Here is a 15,381-nt window from a genome sequence, read left to right as displayed (position 1 = left end):
ATGTGGACATGAGGCCAGTGCATTGATGTAAATGGCAGCCACATGATGACATGCATTATTGGATATTTTCCAACAATCAGGGCTGGACTATGATCTAAAATCACTATGATAAGAGAAAACCAAAACCGCAGCTCAGTGAGTCTGATTTTGATGGCCCAGGGAAGAGGCCCTCTGTCATTCTGAAAAGAGATCTTTCTTAAAGATATAGAGGCCCACAAAAGAAACACAAGCCCCGCCCTGTTCTCCCCACCAAGAGGGTCTCTGGGTTAGTGGCCCCTGACCCCAAACATAGCAGATAAAAACTGTGGCACCCTGAACACAAGGAGAAAACCAGAGCGAGAAGAAAACATTGAAAATCCCTCAAACCAAACTTTTGAGAAACCTTTGAAAAGAGCCAGTCTTCTGAATAATAAATAGCTTTGGGTACTATGCTTGGCTTGAAAAAAAAAATGCAGCCATAATTACAGCAAGAAAGCTGTAGGTCTATTAAAATTTTTTCTTTGATACTTGGAAAACTCAATTCATGACCTATATTTTATAAAACATATACTTGAAAGGGATTTTATATGCCCTCTTCCCAGTGAGCTTAGAATATTGAATCTCTTCCATTTACTTATGAAGGGAGGTGGTTCTATACATAAATTACTCAGGACATATATTAAGGTGAAGGGATTCAAGGTATTTGTATAGATGGATGGAGACAGCAGTCTGCACTCTGCCCTGCGAAGGGATGGTATTCTTAGCACAACGGGGCTGCAGTAAAAGCTGGTTTATCAAGCTCTCTGCTGATTATAAATCTTTTCTAACTGACATTTGTAGACTGTCTTGATTGATGGTCTAGCATGCCTATGAATCTTCCAGAAGAGTCCTCCTGAACCTCTCCCAAACTACCGCTAGGGGGAGGATCTTGGCTCTGTTTGGAAAGGCCACGGCCAGTTACAAGGGCTGCACTGAGTTACCCGACCAGCTAATCTATTAATAAAATGCCTTTCCCTCTTCCCTCTCCCTCCTTCTACACACACACACACATGCACACACACACCCCCCACACACATGTGAACATATACACACACAAGTATATACACATACACACTCACACATGCATATAAGAAAATATTCTCCGGACTCAGGGTGGCAGATCTGAACTGATCTTAACATTTTCCTGGATGAAGTGGTTAAAGGACAGTGGGTGTTTTAGATGGAAAGGAAAAGAAAGGACATAGGAGTTAGTCTGGACTTGAATCCCAGCTTCATCCCCCATTGGCTGTGTGACTTTGGGGAAGTCACCTAGCCCGCGAGCTTCTGTTTCCTCATAGAAAGAATTGTAAGGATTTCATTGAGAGACAGATACAGAACCTAGACCAATATCTAGTACTAGAAAAATTATACTGGTTACTATCACTGTTTCTTTACCGGGGGCGGGCACCGTCGCCTCCCCCTTGCTCCTAGTGAGAGGCTCCCAGGGGCCTGCCTTTCCCCTGTGCAGCAGGCTGAATTTACTGTCTGCTTTCCTCAAGTCTGCGCACTCTGTGCAGTCAGGGTGGTCCGTGCCTGTTGTATGCAATGCCCTGACCCAGCCTCACCCTTCCTGAGCGGCAGTATATTCTCCTGCTTAACAGGCACGCCAGAGATATTTGTCGAAGTAATGAATGAATTGCCAATAAAGACAACATTTATTTAAAAATCAAATAAAAAGGGAAGCTTCAAGTGATGCACTTTCTAGCATTTGGGCCCATTTGTTCTTGTATGATATATACTGAGTGGCTACCCTGTGCCTGGGACTCTGCTAAAGCGGAAAACTGAGAATGAAGAGAAGATAATCTGGTCCCCCTGGTCTGCAGCTTATGCCTTAAAAAGAAAACTGAAGGTAAAATCTAGTTCATACTTGAGGAACATTTATAGCCCTATTAAGGTTTAGAGTATTACCCTAATTCCATATGGATGGCACTGGCTGCAGTAATCTAGTACCGGAAAATCAGTCAACATTCAGTGTTCCCCTGTCCGCCATGGGTTCACCACAAAAACTGACGTGGCGTCTTCTCGCCACCCACCCCGTCCAGGCCACTGTGCCGTCGAGCCTGGGACACAAAGTAGCCCTGTTGCCCGACCCCCGTTCAACATGGATGAGCTCAAGCCCTCTTTGAACGGTAAAATCAGGTTTTAACCACTGCCCTCCTTAAACCACCCAAGGGCTTCCTACTAAATTTAAAATATAATCAAAACTTATGGAGTTCTAATCCAGGGTTCAGCTAAACTTTTCTGTAAGAGGCAAAGTAAAAAATCTATATACTTATTTTTAAAAGATTTAAAAATACTTTAAATATATATTTCATTTTTTAAAAATGTAGCTGTTTTTAGGTTCTGTATATATCTGGCTTTGTGGGACATACAATCTGTGTTCCAACTATTCAGGACTAATGGCAGCCCATGAAAAGAGCCATAGTCAAAGGCTTAAATGAATGAGCATGGCTGGGTTTCAGTAAAACTTTATTAACTTTCTTTTAAAAAAAAAAAAAAGAAAAAAAAATCGGGCAATAGGACAGCTTTGGCCCATGGCCCTGGGTTGGTGATTTCTGATCTTATACTTCCCTATCTCCTTTAACTCATCAGCCCATCTTCTGCTTGCTGACATTCTCCCACCACACTGGCCTCTTCTCTGCCCCTCCACCTGTCCTGCCTGCCTCAGACCTTTGCACTTTCTGATCCCTCTGCCTGGAACATGTTGGCTCTTACAATGGTGGGCTCTTTTATTCTCAGTGGTCTCAGCTTAAATATCTCCTCCTTAGAGAGGTCTTTCTTGACCTCATCTTCCTTCTATCACATCATCTTGTCTTATTTTACCCAAATTACTTAAATTATCCTGTTTGTTTCATTGTTAATTATTCTTCTGTTTCCAGTAAAATGCAAATGTCGTAAGAGTTGAGTCCTGAATAGTCTTGGCCGCTGCCCTATCTCTAGCACCTAGGGCATCCTCTGATTCAGAGAAACTGCCCAATAAATATTTGTTGAATGGTTTAGCTGAACGAAATGGTCAGCAGGAATTGATTTGAAGTAAGAGTTTCTCTGAAATTATAACTCTTTAATGCCGTTGTGGATGTACTACTGGGTTTTACTCATCTGCAAAAAATCCCTGGGCTATTCAGAGTGGATTCTTCAGTATGAGGGATGGGTTTCAAGGCTTTGGTGTCCACCATGCTCTCCGCGTAACAACTCAAGGACTTTCTCATTTTTATTTTGCAGTTGCTCAACTGTCACCCAATTTCCATTTTGGCTAAAAACTCCCATCAGATTTATTCTTTCAAAAGGTTCTGGAATGATCACCAAGTTTCTGAAGCTATTGATGCTTCTTTTCCCTCCCTCCACTTCAAAGTATTATTTCATTTTAATTAAGTTCATTAATTATTTTATTTTATTTTTCAATATTTGATGTCCTAAATCCTTCTTTTTCCCAAATATAGAGTGGTAGAGAGATGACTCCCAGCTCAACTCTGAAGTATATCCAACAAATTAGTGGGGCTCGCCTGCCAAGTGTTTATTTTTAGGAGGAAGTAATCTCTGTGATCATGGGAGCCATATCTCTCCAGTTCACCAGGTTATCCCCAGTGCCTAGAATGCGAAGATCTGACATGAAGGAGTAGGGTGCTGGAGGACTGGCAGTGGGGAGACAGACACACAAGCCTGGCCAGGAACAAAGATTTCCTCTTAGAGAGAGGAGTGATTCAAGAAATGATGGGTGGTCTGCCTTTTGAACTGGTCTCCAACCCCATGGACTCCTATAGGAATTTAGGTGGAGAGAGAGCTAGAAATAAAAATGAAAAGAGTGGTTTTCAAAGTTGTCCACACTAAAGATGAGACACACGGTTTTAGTGGTTGGGTATCCTTTTAACAGAAAAAAGGGGTCCAGGCCTTCTCCTGTGTCTCACAAAGTCTTCTAGTATCTCTAAGGCTCCAGTGGACCTGCATCAGTCGGTCTAAAATGTGCAGTGGTGTCCATCAGAGAGGGGCCGGGGTAGAAAAGAGGGAAACTGAGTGGCTGTGATAAGGTTGTTGATCGGCTTGCTCTGGAGCCTCTGTAAGACATCGCCTGGGGTCCCCAGACAGGGCTAGCAGAAACTTGGCAGAGATTCCGTTTCTTGAATAGCTAGCAAGGTTCAGATAACTCAACACTTTTGATACACTTTACTTCTGGAATTTTCCCTTTGGGAAGAGGTCTCTGATTGGATTGTGTAACTCATAAATTTTGTTTTACGGTCAACTGCACTGGAGTGCACTGTACCATAACTCAAGTGCTGCCTAATGCAATCTGAATGGCACTATGGCACATTAATGACATCTGTTCCTCGGCACCTTCCCTCAGCTAAGACTGCAATGACGACCCCAGGTGAAGAACAGGACCCACAATTACAGTCCTCTTCTTGGTCACAGAATCCAGGGAGGGTTCCAGAGCAAGGCAGTTCACGACCTACTGATAAAGTGAGTGGAATGACCACAAGAGCTCAGAGACGTTGGGTATAATCTAGAAAAACAAATAAACAAAAATGTCCGCCAGCATGTTCAAATGTGAAGGGAAAGGCTATTATTGTATCCTCAAGCATGAGCTTGGCCAAGATGCAGATATGATCCTTTCATCAGAAGCACCACCAAGACATACACCAAAATGTAATAAATGCATCCTCTATCCCGTCAATCCCACATGGATGGATTTATCCTAAAGATTGTCACACACATAGGAAGAGACGTATTCTCTCCCGTAGAGCTGATTATAAGTATGGAAAAGTGAAGAAACTTAAATCAATACTGGATGGTTAACTAGATGATGGCAGATCCAGACACTAGCTGTTTAAAACAGTGATGTAGCTTGACATTTATTGATTTACAAAAAAGTCTATACGACCCTGCAGAGTGAAGAAAGCGAGTTACAGAAAGGAATGTACCACTCCGTTTCTAGCAAATTGTGTAGCGCATCCCTGGGTGTAGTCATGCCCAGACAGAGCCCTGGAACTCCATGCACCAAGATGGTGACTGTGGTTTTCTCTGGATGGTGAGATTTGAGGGTGATTGGATTTTTTTACTTAAAAAAGCTGAACAAAAGTGGAACCGCTTTATTTTTAAAGAAATACATCTCCTTAAAAAAACAGGCAAAAAATCTAAACAGTCATGTGCCCAATATTCCAGAGCCTGGAGGATTGGCTGGGATGGTTGAGAAAGGAAGAACCTACAATGTGGATGTCCTAAAGTACCCTCGAAAGACAACCGGCCGGTTTGGTGGACAGAGAAGCTACACTACAGTCATAGCGACAAGTCAACAGGGGGCCAGGTGTGGCTTTACGACCAGGTCATACCAACAACCTGAGGGCTTGTATTAAGCCACGACTCAGATATCAACTATCACATATAAAACTATTGTGGTGTAGCCTGAGCTGTTTTGGAAAACAGCGAGTACCAAGCAAAGCTGAGCTCTCAGGACAACCTCTTGTCCCAAAGGCCAATCGATCGGACGTTTTTCCTCATGTCTGTCATGGTAGGACTTTCTAAAAAATGAAAGTACTGAGTCTTGAATAACAGAAACTCAGGTGGATCCCAGAGGAAAAACAAAAGACAAAGCCCCTACTCTTCTGACAGCAACTCTTCAGGGAGGCTGGTCTGCACCTGCTGGGACAGGCGTCCTGTGTGGCTGCATCATAGCGCTCCCCACATTTCAATTCTTACTTGTTGCCAGTCTCCCTGCTTGGCTCTGCAAACCCAGAGGGAATGAGCAGCACCGGACAGGTCCACAGCTGCACCCTCAGAGCTCAGAATAGTGCTGGCACAGAGTACGTGTTCAGGAATGATGCTGGATGGAAAACATAGAGGGAGCAAGAGAGGAAGCCAGAGAGGCAAGGGCACCTGGGCTCTCCGAAGTCAGAAGAGGATTTAGCTGCTAATCTCTACTGTTCTCCACCTGCTCAAGGAGAAGTGTCAGCACACATCTCAGCAATAGACATCTCTCTTAGGATTCAGAACGTGCACCTCCAGGTCCTGACCCCTATTTAAAGAAAAAGGTTGGGGCACCTTCGTGGCTCAGTTGGTTGAGCGTCAGACTCTTGGTTTCAGCTCAGGTCATGCTTTCAGGGTTGTGAGATCGAGCCCGGTGTCAGGCTCTGTGCCCAGTGTGGAGTCTGCTTGTCCCTCTTGCTCTGTTCTTCGCCCTGCTCTCTCACTCTCTCTCTCAAATAAATAAACACAATCTTAAAAAAAAATTTTTTTTAATAAAATAATGAGAAAGGTCCACATCACATTTGTCCTTCTTGGTCATGCCTCCTAGGGACTAAGATAATTCCTCCCATCACCTCCCTCCCCTGACATCTCTCAAAGCTGCTCTGTCAGTCCAGGTGGTGGGTCCTGTCCTCCCAGCTACCCCTGCTCACGTTTGGGCTGGCCGAAAGCACGGAGGGCAGAGCACAGCTGAGGCCAGCCCAACGGCCAGCTCCTGTGTCCTGTTAGAAGGCTTTCCCACTGGGGTAGTCCACAAGTGACCAAGGGTGCCTGGGAGTTAAAGTCCCTCTGGGGATAGCTTGAGGCCAGTATCTGATGGGTGTGTGGGGATGCAGATTCCAGCTGCCCTGGGCTGGGGTAACTCTAATGTGTGTTTTATGTCATTTCCTAGGAATGCCCCCCCAAGGGATCAAGCTCACAATTGCCCATCCTGGTAGCTGGCTTCACATGGCACCTCAAATTGGCTGGCTTCCCTTGCCTATAGCAATCCTCATCCGGTGTCCTGCACCTCCCAGGTAAGTCACGTGCCCTCAGTCCTCATCTCCAGGTCTCATGGTTGTCCCTGCTCCTTCTCAACGGTGCCCAGGAGACTACTGGTGGCAAGACACTGGGGAGGTGGTGCCAGTAGGCCCTGTGGGGCCCCGTCATGTGTGCCCTCCAGGAACTTCAAGGGTCCCAGCTCTCTGTCCCCACTCACGAGGTCCAGGTATGCCTTGGGCATTCAGAAAACACCAGGCTCACACAGGGCTCTGGCTGGCCCCACAGAGCGGCCAGGGCCGGGGCTTGGGTCCCATAAATCAGTGCCTTGTAACTCCACAAAAGGAATAGCTCATAATTTACAAAGTTCAAAGACCATTATTTTCTGTTGATCTTCCCTCATCCAGTACTGATTCCCCAAAACAATACCCTGGAGTTTAGCGCTGAGCAGCTGGAAATGGTCTCCTGTCTGCACACACAGATAAATATGGGTGACCTTCGTCCATGATGGATTGGTGCTGATGGCATATCCAGGTACACTGGAACATGAAAATGATGCTCGGTTTGTTGGGAGATGAATGTTCCTTCACACAAACTGCCTGACTCTTTGCCTTACCTCCCCTAAACGGTACGCTGCAGGAATGAGAAGAATAATAGGGGGCATTAATGGTACACTAGCATCTCTCGAACCTTTGTTTGGTTGCATGTGCTGAGGGAAGCAGCGCCTCATTTAATCTTTGCACACGGTTCTCTAGGACAGGGACTATCATGCACCGACCCCATCTACAAAGAAGGTGACTGGGGCTTCTAGAAGGTTCAGTAAACTGCCTAAGGCCTCACCTGGTTAAGAAGCTGAGTGGAGCGTCAAACCAGCCCTGGGCCATAGGGCCATGCTCAGGACCAACTCCATAATTCGTGGGTGGGGAGGCCTCAGTGTAAAAGAAAAATGCAAGGACCCTTGCTCAATACTTAAGAATTTTAAGGTGGTGGCGGCAGAGCCTAATACCAAACATGGGGCCCTTTGGAGCGTGGGGCCCTGTGAGGCTATGCGGGTCACACCCCATGAAGCTGGCCCTGAGGATGTAAACTCAGAAGACAGCAACGTGAGTGACAACAAGGCCCACGTGTAATACTGTTCAACCCCAGAGACTGAGCAGCAGCGCACGTTATAAGAAGTGATTCGATGAGCTTGATGTTTGGTCAGAAGAGCTGTTTACTTTCCGTCAGGAGCGACATCAGTCCCTCTGATAGAGCAAGTACTTGCCCTCTGGCTGGGATTGCGAAGAGTCTACGGTGAAGAACGGGAGGGAAGGTGGCCAACTCTAACATGGACACGGGAGGGGGCCCATGCCTCAAGCAGAGACATGGACACAGATTCTGGCTCCCCCACCAGCTGTGGGACTTTGGCCAAGTGTGTCCACCCCTCAGGAGAGGGAATGGTGTAGTGGAGGCAAGGACACTAGGTCGTAAAGGTCTCGGCACACGGTAAGCACTCGACCCCATGCGGACACAGTTTGATGGCTGTTTTCACCATGCAGTTTGTGGGACACTTGAAAGAGCACGTGATTTGAAGGTAGAAGATACAGAGTGAGCCCTGAACACTGCTCCCCCCCCCATTTATTCTTCATGTGAGTGGGGAAAATCACGGAACTCTTCGGAAGCATCCCCTTCCGTAAAATGGATCTGTTACAGTGTCTACGACACTTAGGATTCCACCAACACAAAGGAGCCGGGCATTACTGATATCGGGGAGGCCATCATTTCTACAGCCAGTCAGGGCTCCTTGTTCTAACTTACAAGTGGTTGAGGTTGGGGACGAGGACTGGAAAGGGATCCCAGCCCCTGCCCCAGATTCCCACCCCCCTCATCGAAGCTTCGGTGGTCATTGTGCCCGAGATCCCTCAGAAGCCCTAAGTGATCTAGGTGGCATCTCCTCTAAAAGTTTTCTGCAACATTTCCACACTCTTGACCCCAAATCTGACTGACTCTATTTCAATTCCCGCTTTAGAGCCAAACCCAGAGGGGGCTGAAAAAGAAAACAATGATTCAGGCCAAATTCTGCATGGCTGAAAGGAGCCACACAGCTGTCCGCATCGTTACGTATTTTTATAGGATAATATCAATCATAAAAAGAAGTTGGAGGTGGTTTATGTTTTGCTGGAGATCCGTCCACCCTAACCGAATTACTTTGTGCTTTAAGAAATTCAGTGTACATAAAGGATTCCATTTTTCTTTGAAAATGTGACATGTATATAAAGCAATAAAATTTGAAATTCTTTCTGAAACTTTAAGGAAAGGCACAATGGGAGGAAAATTGGACATCGTCTAATCATATACACACATAATATACAAAGACATGCACACGCTCACAGCCGCCTCCGATGTAAGCATTGTCATTTACATTTAGAACACTTTCCTGGCCTGGCGCGAATTCCAGTCACTCACAGACAGGGCCCGGCACCATAGAAGGAAACTGGGAATCATTTTTCTGCTCTTCTCGAACTCCAGCCTCTTAATACCTTTCCCCATCAGTTCCCCTGACTCGTCCCACACATCAGCTTGTTTAAGACGGTATCTGTGAACATTGAACCCCGGGACCAGGGTCTCTCTCACCAGAAGCCTTCCTTCCATCAAAAGCAGCCTAGGGGGGAGAGGTGCCACGGGAAAGGTCTGGCTGGAAGTGATCTGACCCACCTTCACCTGCTGCTCCCCATCTTTCCAGGCCGGTTACTACTCTTCCGCCTCCTGGGCTCCCCCAAAAGCCCCTTAGCACCCACAGGCAATCTCCTCCCCCACACTTTTTACAGAATGCCTTCAAATCTGGGAAGAGAGAGCTTGCCTCCTGCCCCCGGGGAGCTGGTGAAGTGCAGGGAGACCCAGCTCCTTGAAGCTGGAGGGAGCGGCAGGCACCTTGCATACAATGCCTCGTGGGGTGGTCTAGGCAGGTTACCATGACAACGCTTGCAGAGCCTCCTATGTCTACATGTTATTGCTATGTCCCACCAATTCAGCGAAGGGGGAAAATAGGACCAGTCAAAGCAGGGCTCGGGCGTCCATCTCCCGTCTGGCCCACTAAGTGACTTATTTGTTTGGGCATAATCTAGACGCAGCAACAGTGAGACTCTCCCTATGGGGCTTCCTCACCCAAATGGATTTTCAAGCTTAAAATCAAAGTCCAGTCGCATAAGAGGGATTTTTCGACTTTGCTCCTCACTTGCTCAGGCATCATACTCAGCCGTGACTTCTGCTGCCAGTCACAGAATGCTTTTATTAGTATCTCTGGCACCAAAAAAGGGAGCTCTAAATTCTACAACCTTCCCTGATAGAAAGGTTAGGTGTGGAAAAAAGATAAAAGGAGCTCTGTAGTAATATCACAGTAGGTGCATGTGTTTCCAGAGAGAAATAAAATGTCTTGCCTTTGGCCTTTTGACTGAAGACAAAGGTTTCTCCATTCACCTTGTGTAAGGAAAGGGAAAAAATAAGTCGTCTTCTTTTTTTTTTTTTTCCAAATGGTTCTTATTAAAAGACAATGATGAAAGGAAGAAGCTAGGACCTTGGAGTGGGGACCTTAATTTTCTTCAAAACCCTGCCATACCACAAAGCTCAACCTTGGGCCCTCACGAGGCTGAAGGACATATTTATACCATATCTACCACCAGCCACGCGTTAGACTTAGATGTTGGCCACCCTTGAAAGATGGCTTTCAGAGATGAGGTGAGAGATTTCCATAGCCTGCAACACCCAAGTCATGCTCTGAGTTGCAGATTTGCAGCTCTTGCTTCTACCCACGGAGATAGATAACACGTCAGTGTTGATGCATACCAACAAGTTCGAGCAGCAACAAAACAGTCTAGAATCCCCAAAGATCACAGGATGCCACTTCCCAAGCCATTATGCTAATGTAAGCCAATTTAACATACCTGTTGGCGATCCTTCCATGACATGACCAATGTAGGGGCCTTCCCGAAAGATGGGTCTGTTGTCATTCTGGTCAATCACAATGACTTCCAGAGGAACTGGCCCCTCGAGAGTTTTCCCATTGACATCAGTGGTCTCCACAAATAGCTATGGGAGCAAAGGAATCAGGGGAGAAAGAAGGCGTTAATTCATTATGAAAACTGAAGTCAGGTTTTCTGGAGAAAGTAGGTTATCTCAGCAATTTTATGAGCCCTTGGCAATATTCAAACTTCGGTCTCAATGGATAGTCACTGGAACCAGAATAGAAGCTAAACATTATAGAATAAACGACAAATTTCAGTTCATGTTAGGTCCCCCTTGGGAAATTCGCAATTAATTCATCAAATCTGCAAAGGAAGTCCAAAAAAGAAAAAGAGAGAAAACACTCGCAATCAGCCATAGCTGAGAAAATGTGCTTACATTGTTTCTGTTTTTTCTAACATCATTATGCTTAAAAGGAATGTTATGCTAATAAAAATAATTGACTAAGCAGTTATGAACAGAGTACATTAAGAAAGAACTGAAAGTGTTTATGGTAATGTTTAGGAGAAATTCAGGTCAGTAAGTATTTATAGAGAGCCCTCCCGAGGCAAGGAAGGCGTTTGTGGGGGTCCTGAGTGCGACCCTGGGATTACTGCCCACCAGGCCCGTGTAATTAAGGTGGGATTGCACAATCCCATGGAACACTTGCATACAGAGCTACCTTCAGATATCAAGGATGAAAAAATAACATAAAAAAAACACCCAGCTACATTGTTTATCTGGGAAACAAGGAATTACGTCATGGCATTTCCAGTAAGTCACAGCAGCCTTATGCGATCCTTTTCTGAGCCTGATTCCACCTCGGTCTAACTTGGGGGCAACAGTAACACTTCTCCTTGGGTTTGAGTTCTGGTCCCTGCATCGTCCTTGAAACTGCAGCCCTTGGTGAGTGGGCCCCTGCAGTTGGAATCTCAGCCCTACTTTTCAAGAGCTATATGGCCTTGAGGTGTCCACCTCCTCTCTCAGTTTTCTCACCTGTAAAATGAGGTTAATAAAAAACACCTATTCTTAGGAATAATACNTGAGGTTAATAAAAAACACCTATTATTAGGAATAATACTTAACATTATCCATTGCTTACTAGGCTCTCTACTATATAAACTCCCTTGGTCTTCAGTCGGTAACCCCATGAATCATTAGCAAGGAGGGAATGGAGGCAAATTAGAGGCTAAGTGGTAGAATCTGGATTTGCCCTCATGAAGTCAGCCTCCGGACTTTATACCGTTAGCCACTGTAAACAGTCTTAAAGCACTGACTCTACTGCTCTCCCATGTTACGTCTCCAGAACACTAGCTGGTCCTACTGTCACGACTCTTGTGATCGGCCCTATTGTCAAAACAAGCCCAAATTAGAAAAATGACAGAGAGACACTTTTATTACGAATCAGCATGGTTGCACTCCACCCGGCGGTACTGCAAACTGGTATCATCCTTTTGGAAAGTAGCCTCGGAAAATCCCACAAAAGCTATGAAGGACTCACACACTTTGTTCCATCTGGATACCACTGCTTGCACTACTTGAGTCAGGTTGCACTACGTCTATGACAACATTCACTGTCTGTTATTTCGTTATTAGAATAACAAATCACCACAGGCATCTGCTAAATGCCCAGGGACGGGGGACTGGTTGACCGAATGTTTGTTACAACATAATAAAATACAGCCATTAGATAAAATCATTATTCCACCTTGTTCATCCGCTTAGAATTCTGTGTGTAAACACACAAAATAGCTTGTGATTCATGCGTGTGTAATGTGTGCATGTGCACAGAATTTGAAGGCAGTAAGCAAAAATGAAACCAGGTATGCTTGGCTAGAAGAGAATCTTTTTCATTTTTTCTCCTTAACATTACTTCATCCTTTCACCAGAAAATAAATGGGCAGAGCCTTTTAAGATCTGCGTAGAGAGTGAACTTCTATTTTTTTTCTGCCATTTTTTTTAAAAGCTGTGAGATTTCTGCTAAACAAAGGAAAGCAAGCAAAACCTTGGGGCAATTTTGTGTCATAATGACGGTCTGATCTTTTGTCCTCCCCAAACAGCCGAAGACTTGATTTTAACTCAACCAAAAAACCGTGTCTAAAGACAGCACATACCTTGGATCTGAATCCTAAGCTTCCTGGCGGTTTGCAAACTGGCCCCCCACACACAGGGCAGGGAGAGTGGGGAGGGGGTAAAAGGGCTCCGGGCGGACGGCGGTGTTAAGGAGGAGCAGGCTACTCAGGAGGCTTGTCTGAGGCAACTGCAAGGTGAGGAGTCTCCGCACTCGCCCCCCGGAATCTTACAAGTTTTTGCAGAGGCCTCGGCAGGCTCAGTCAAGTATACCATCCATTTGCCCCCAGCAACACACTGCTGTCTCAAGGCTGCATCCTTGACAACGGCACCCACTGTGGGACCTTATATTCCAAGGACAGGGGAGGGGTGAGAAGCCTCTCTGATTGCCTGAGTTTGGCTTCCGGGTCAACCGGGGGTCATGACCTCGGTCATGACCTCCCGATGACCTTCTCCAACACTGCCACACTGTACAAGTCTTGGGCCTTATCAGAAGCCGCAAGTCGGGTAGAGGAACAAAATCCCTAGAATTCCCGAACGTGCAAACTGTTGGAACTGAGAGGGGCAGACTCCAGGTCCATCTCAACATAATGAAAAGACAAACAGAAACTAAGGAGATATAATTGATTAGGACGAATGCAAAACATTGACCTGAATGTCATAAAACCAACTATGTAAATATACAACCTGACAGCTGTTTATGTTACAATACTACCCTGAGTTTGACTCCTGGATTTTTTAGTGGAAAGCAGTATCATCAGAAGTAAAGACCTTTGGAACAGCATTTAAAAAATAGCAAAGTGCTCATGGGGCACCTGCCTGGCTCAATTGGCAGAGCATGTGACCTTTGATATTGGGGTTGTAAGTTCGAGCCCCAAGTTGGGTGTAGAGATTACTTAAAAATAAAATCTTAAGAAAAAAAAAGCAAACTGCTCCTAAGGGGCATTTATTAATTTTAAAGTCAGTTTAACAAAAATTTATTGAGATATTACTACCTGTCAGTCCCTACCCTGAGTGCTACAAATCCAGCAGTTAATAAGACATTCTAGCATGAAGAGGCAGGTAATAAGCAATGTAGAATGTATGAATAAATAATTTCAGTTGGAGATCAGGGACATGCAGGGATAGAAGAGGTTCATATATTAAAACTACACTGTCCAATATGGAAGCCACTAGTCACATGTGGCTATTTAAATTAATAATGATAAATAAAGTAAAAAAATCCAGTTCTTGCATTGTGCTAGCCACATTCAAGGGATCATTAGCCACATGTACCTACCGTACTGGAAAATGCCCTCAGTGCTCTGGCTTCTCAGGCATTCAGACCCAGACCGGAATCTACACCATGGGCTCTCCTGGCTCTCATCTCTTTGGACTTGGACTGAATTAACAACCAGCTTTCCTGGGTCTCCAGCCTGCAGATGGCAGACTGTGGGACTTCTCAGCCTCCATAATTGTGTGAGTCAACTATTCTATTAATAATAATAATAAATCCCTTTGTGTGTGTGTGTGAATTTATTTCTTTGGAAAACACTGACTCGTACAGGCTTNGTTTGGTGGACAGAGAAGCTACACTACAGTCATAGCGACAAGTCAACAGGGGGCCAGGTGTGGCTTTACGACCAGGTCATACCAACAACCTGAGGGCTTGTATTAAGCCACGACTCAGATATCAACTATCACATATAAAACTATTGTGGTGTAGCCTGAGCTGTTTTGGAAAACAGCGAGTACCAAGCAAAGCTGAGCTCTCAGGACAACCTCTTGTCCCAAAGGCCAATCGATCGGACGTTTTTCCTCATGTCTGTCATGGTAGGACTTTCTAAAAAATGAAAGTACTGAGTCTTGAATAACAGAAACTCAGGTGGATCCCAGAGGAAAAACAAAAGACAAAGCCCCTACTCTTCTGACAGCAACTCTTCAGGGAGGCTGGTCTGCACCTGCTGGGACAGGCGTCCTGTGTGGCTGCATCATAGCGCTCCCCACATTTCAATTCTTACTTGTTGCCAGTCTCCCTGCTTGGCTCTGCAAACCCAGAGGGAATGAGCAGCACCGGACAGGTCCACAGCTGCACCCTCAGAGCTCAGAATAGTGCTGGCACAGAGTACGTGTTCAGGAATGATGCTGGATGGAAAACATAGAGGGAGCAAGAGAGGAAGCCAGAGAGGCAAGGGCACCTGGGCTCTCCGAAGTCAGAAGAGGATTTAGCTGCTAATCTCTACTGTTCTCCACCTGCTCAAGGAGAAGTGTCAGCACACATCTCAGCAATAGACATCTCTCTTAGGATTCAGAACGTGCACCTCCAGGTCCTGACCCCTATTTAAAGAAAAAGGTTGGGGCACCTTCGTGGCTCAGTTGGTTGAGCGTCAGACTCTTGGTTTCAGCTCAGGTCATGCTTTCAGGGTTGTGAGATCGAGCCCGGTGTCAGGCTCTGTGCCCAGTGTGGAGTCTGCTTGTCCCTCTTGCTCTGTTCTTCGCCCTGCTCTCTCACTCTCTCTCTCAAATAAATAAACACAATCTTAAAAAAAAATTTTTTTTAATAAAATAATGAGAAAGGTCCACATCACATTTGTCCTTCTTGGTCATGCCTCCTAGGGACTA

At 45.5% G+C, this 15,381-nt stretch overlaps 1 protein-coding gene across 5 annotated transcripts in view; it reads right to left on the bottom strand.

Annotated features, from left to right (window-relative positions):
• CDH13 (cadherin 13) overlaps positions 1-15,381 on the bottom strand; it is a 1,033,545-nt gene that overhangs the window by 370,791 nt on the left and 647,373 nt on the right. For all 5 annotated transcript variants that reach the window (XM_034672819.1, XM_034672820.1, XM_034672818.1 and 2 more), the window contains exon 6: positions 10,653-10,797. In XM_034672819.1, the coding sequence (XP_034528710.1) occupies positions 10,653-10,797 (145 nt within the window). The remainder of the gene's footprint in view (positions 1-10,652; positions 10,798-15,381) is intronic.

Source organism: Ailuropoda melanoleuca, chromosome 12 (genome assembly GCF_002007445.2).
Source record: "Ailuropoda melanoleuca isolate Jingjing chromosome 12, ASM200744v2, whole genome shotgun sequence".
Classification (NCBI taxonomy): domain Eukaryota; kingdom Metazoa; phylum Chordata; class Mammalia; order Carnivora; family Ursidae; genus Ailuropoda; species Ailuropoda melanoleuca.
The sequence above is the reverse complement of the archived record's forward strand: the minus strand, read 5'-3'. Positions and strand labels throughout refer to the sequence as shown.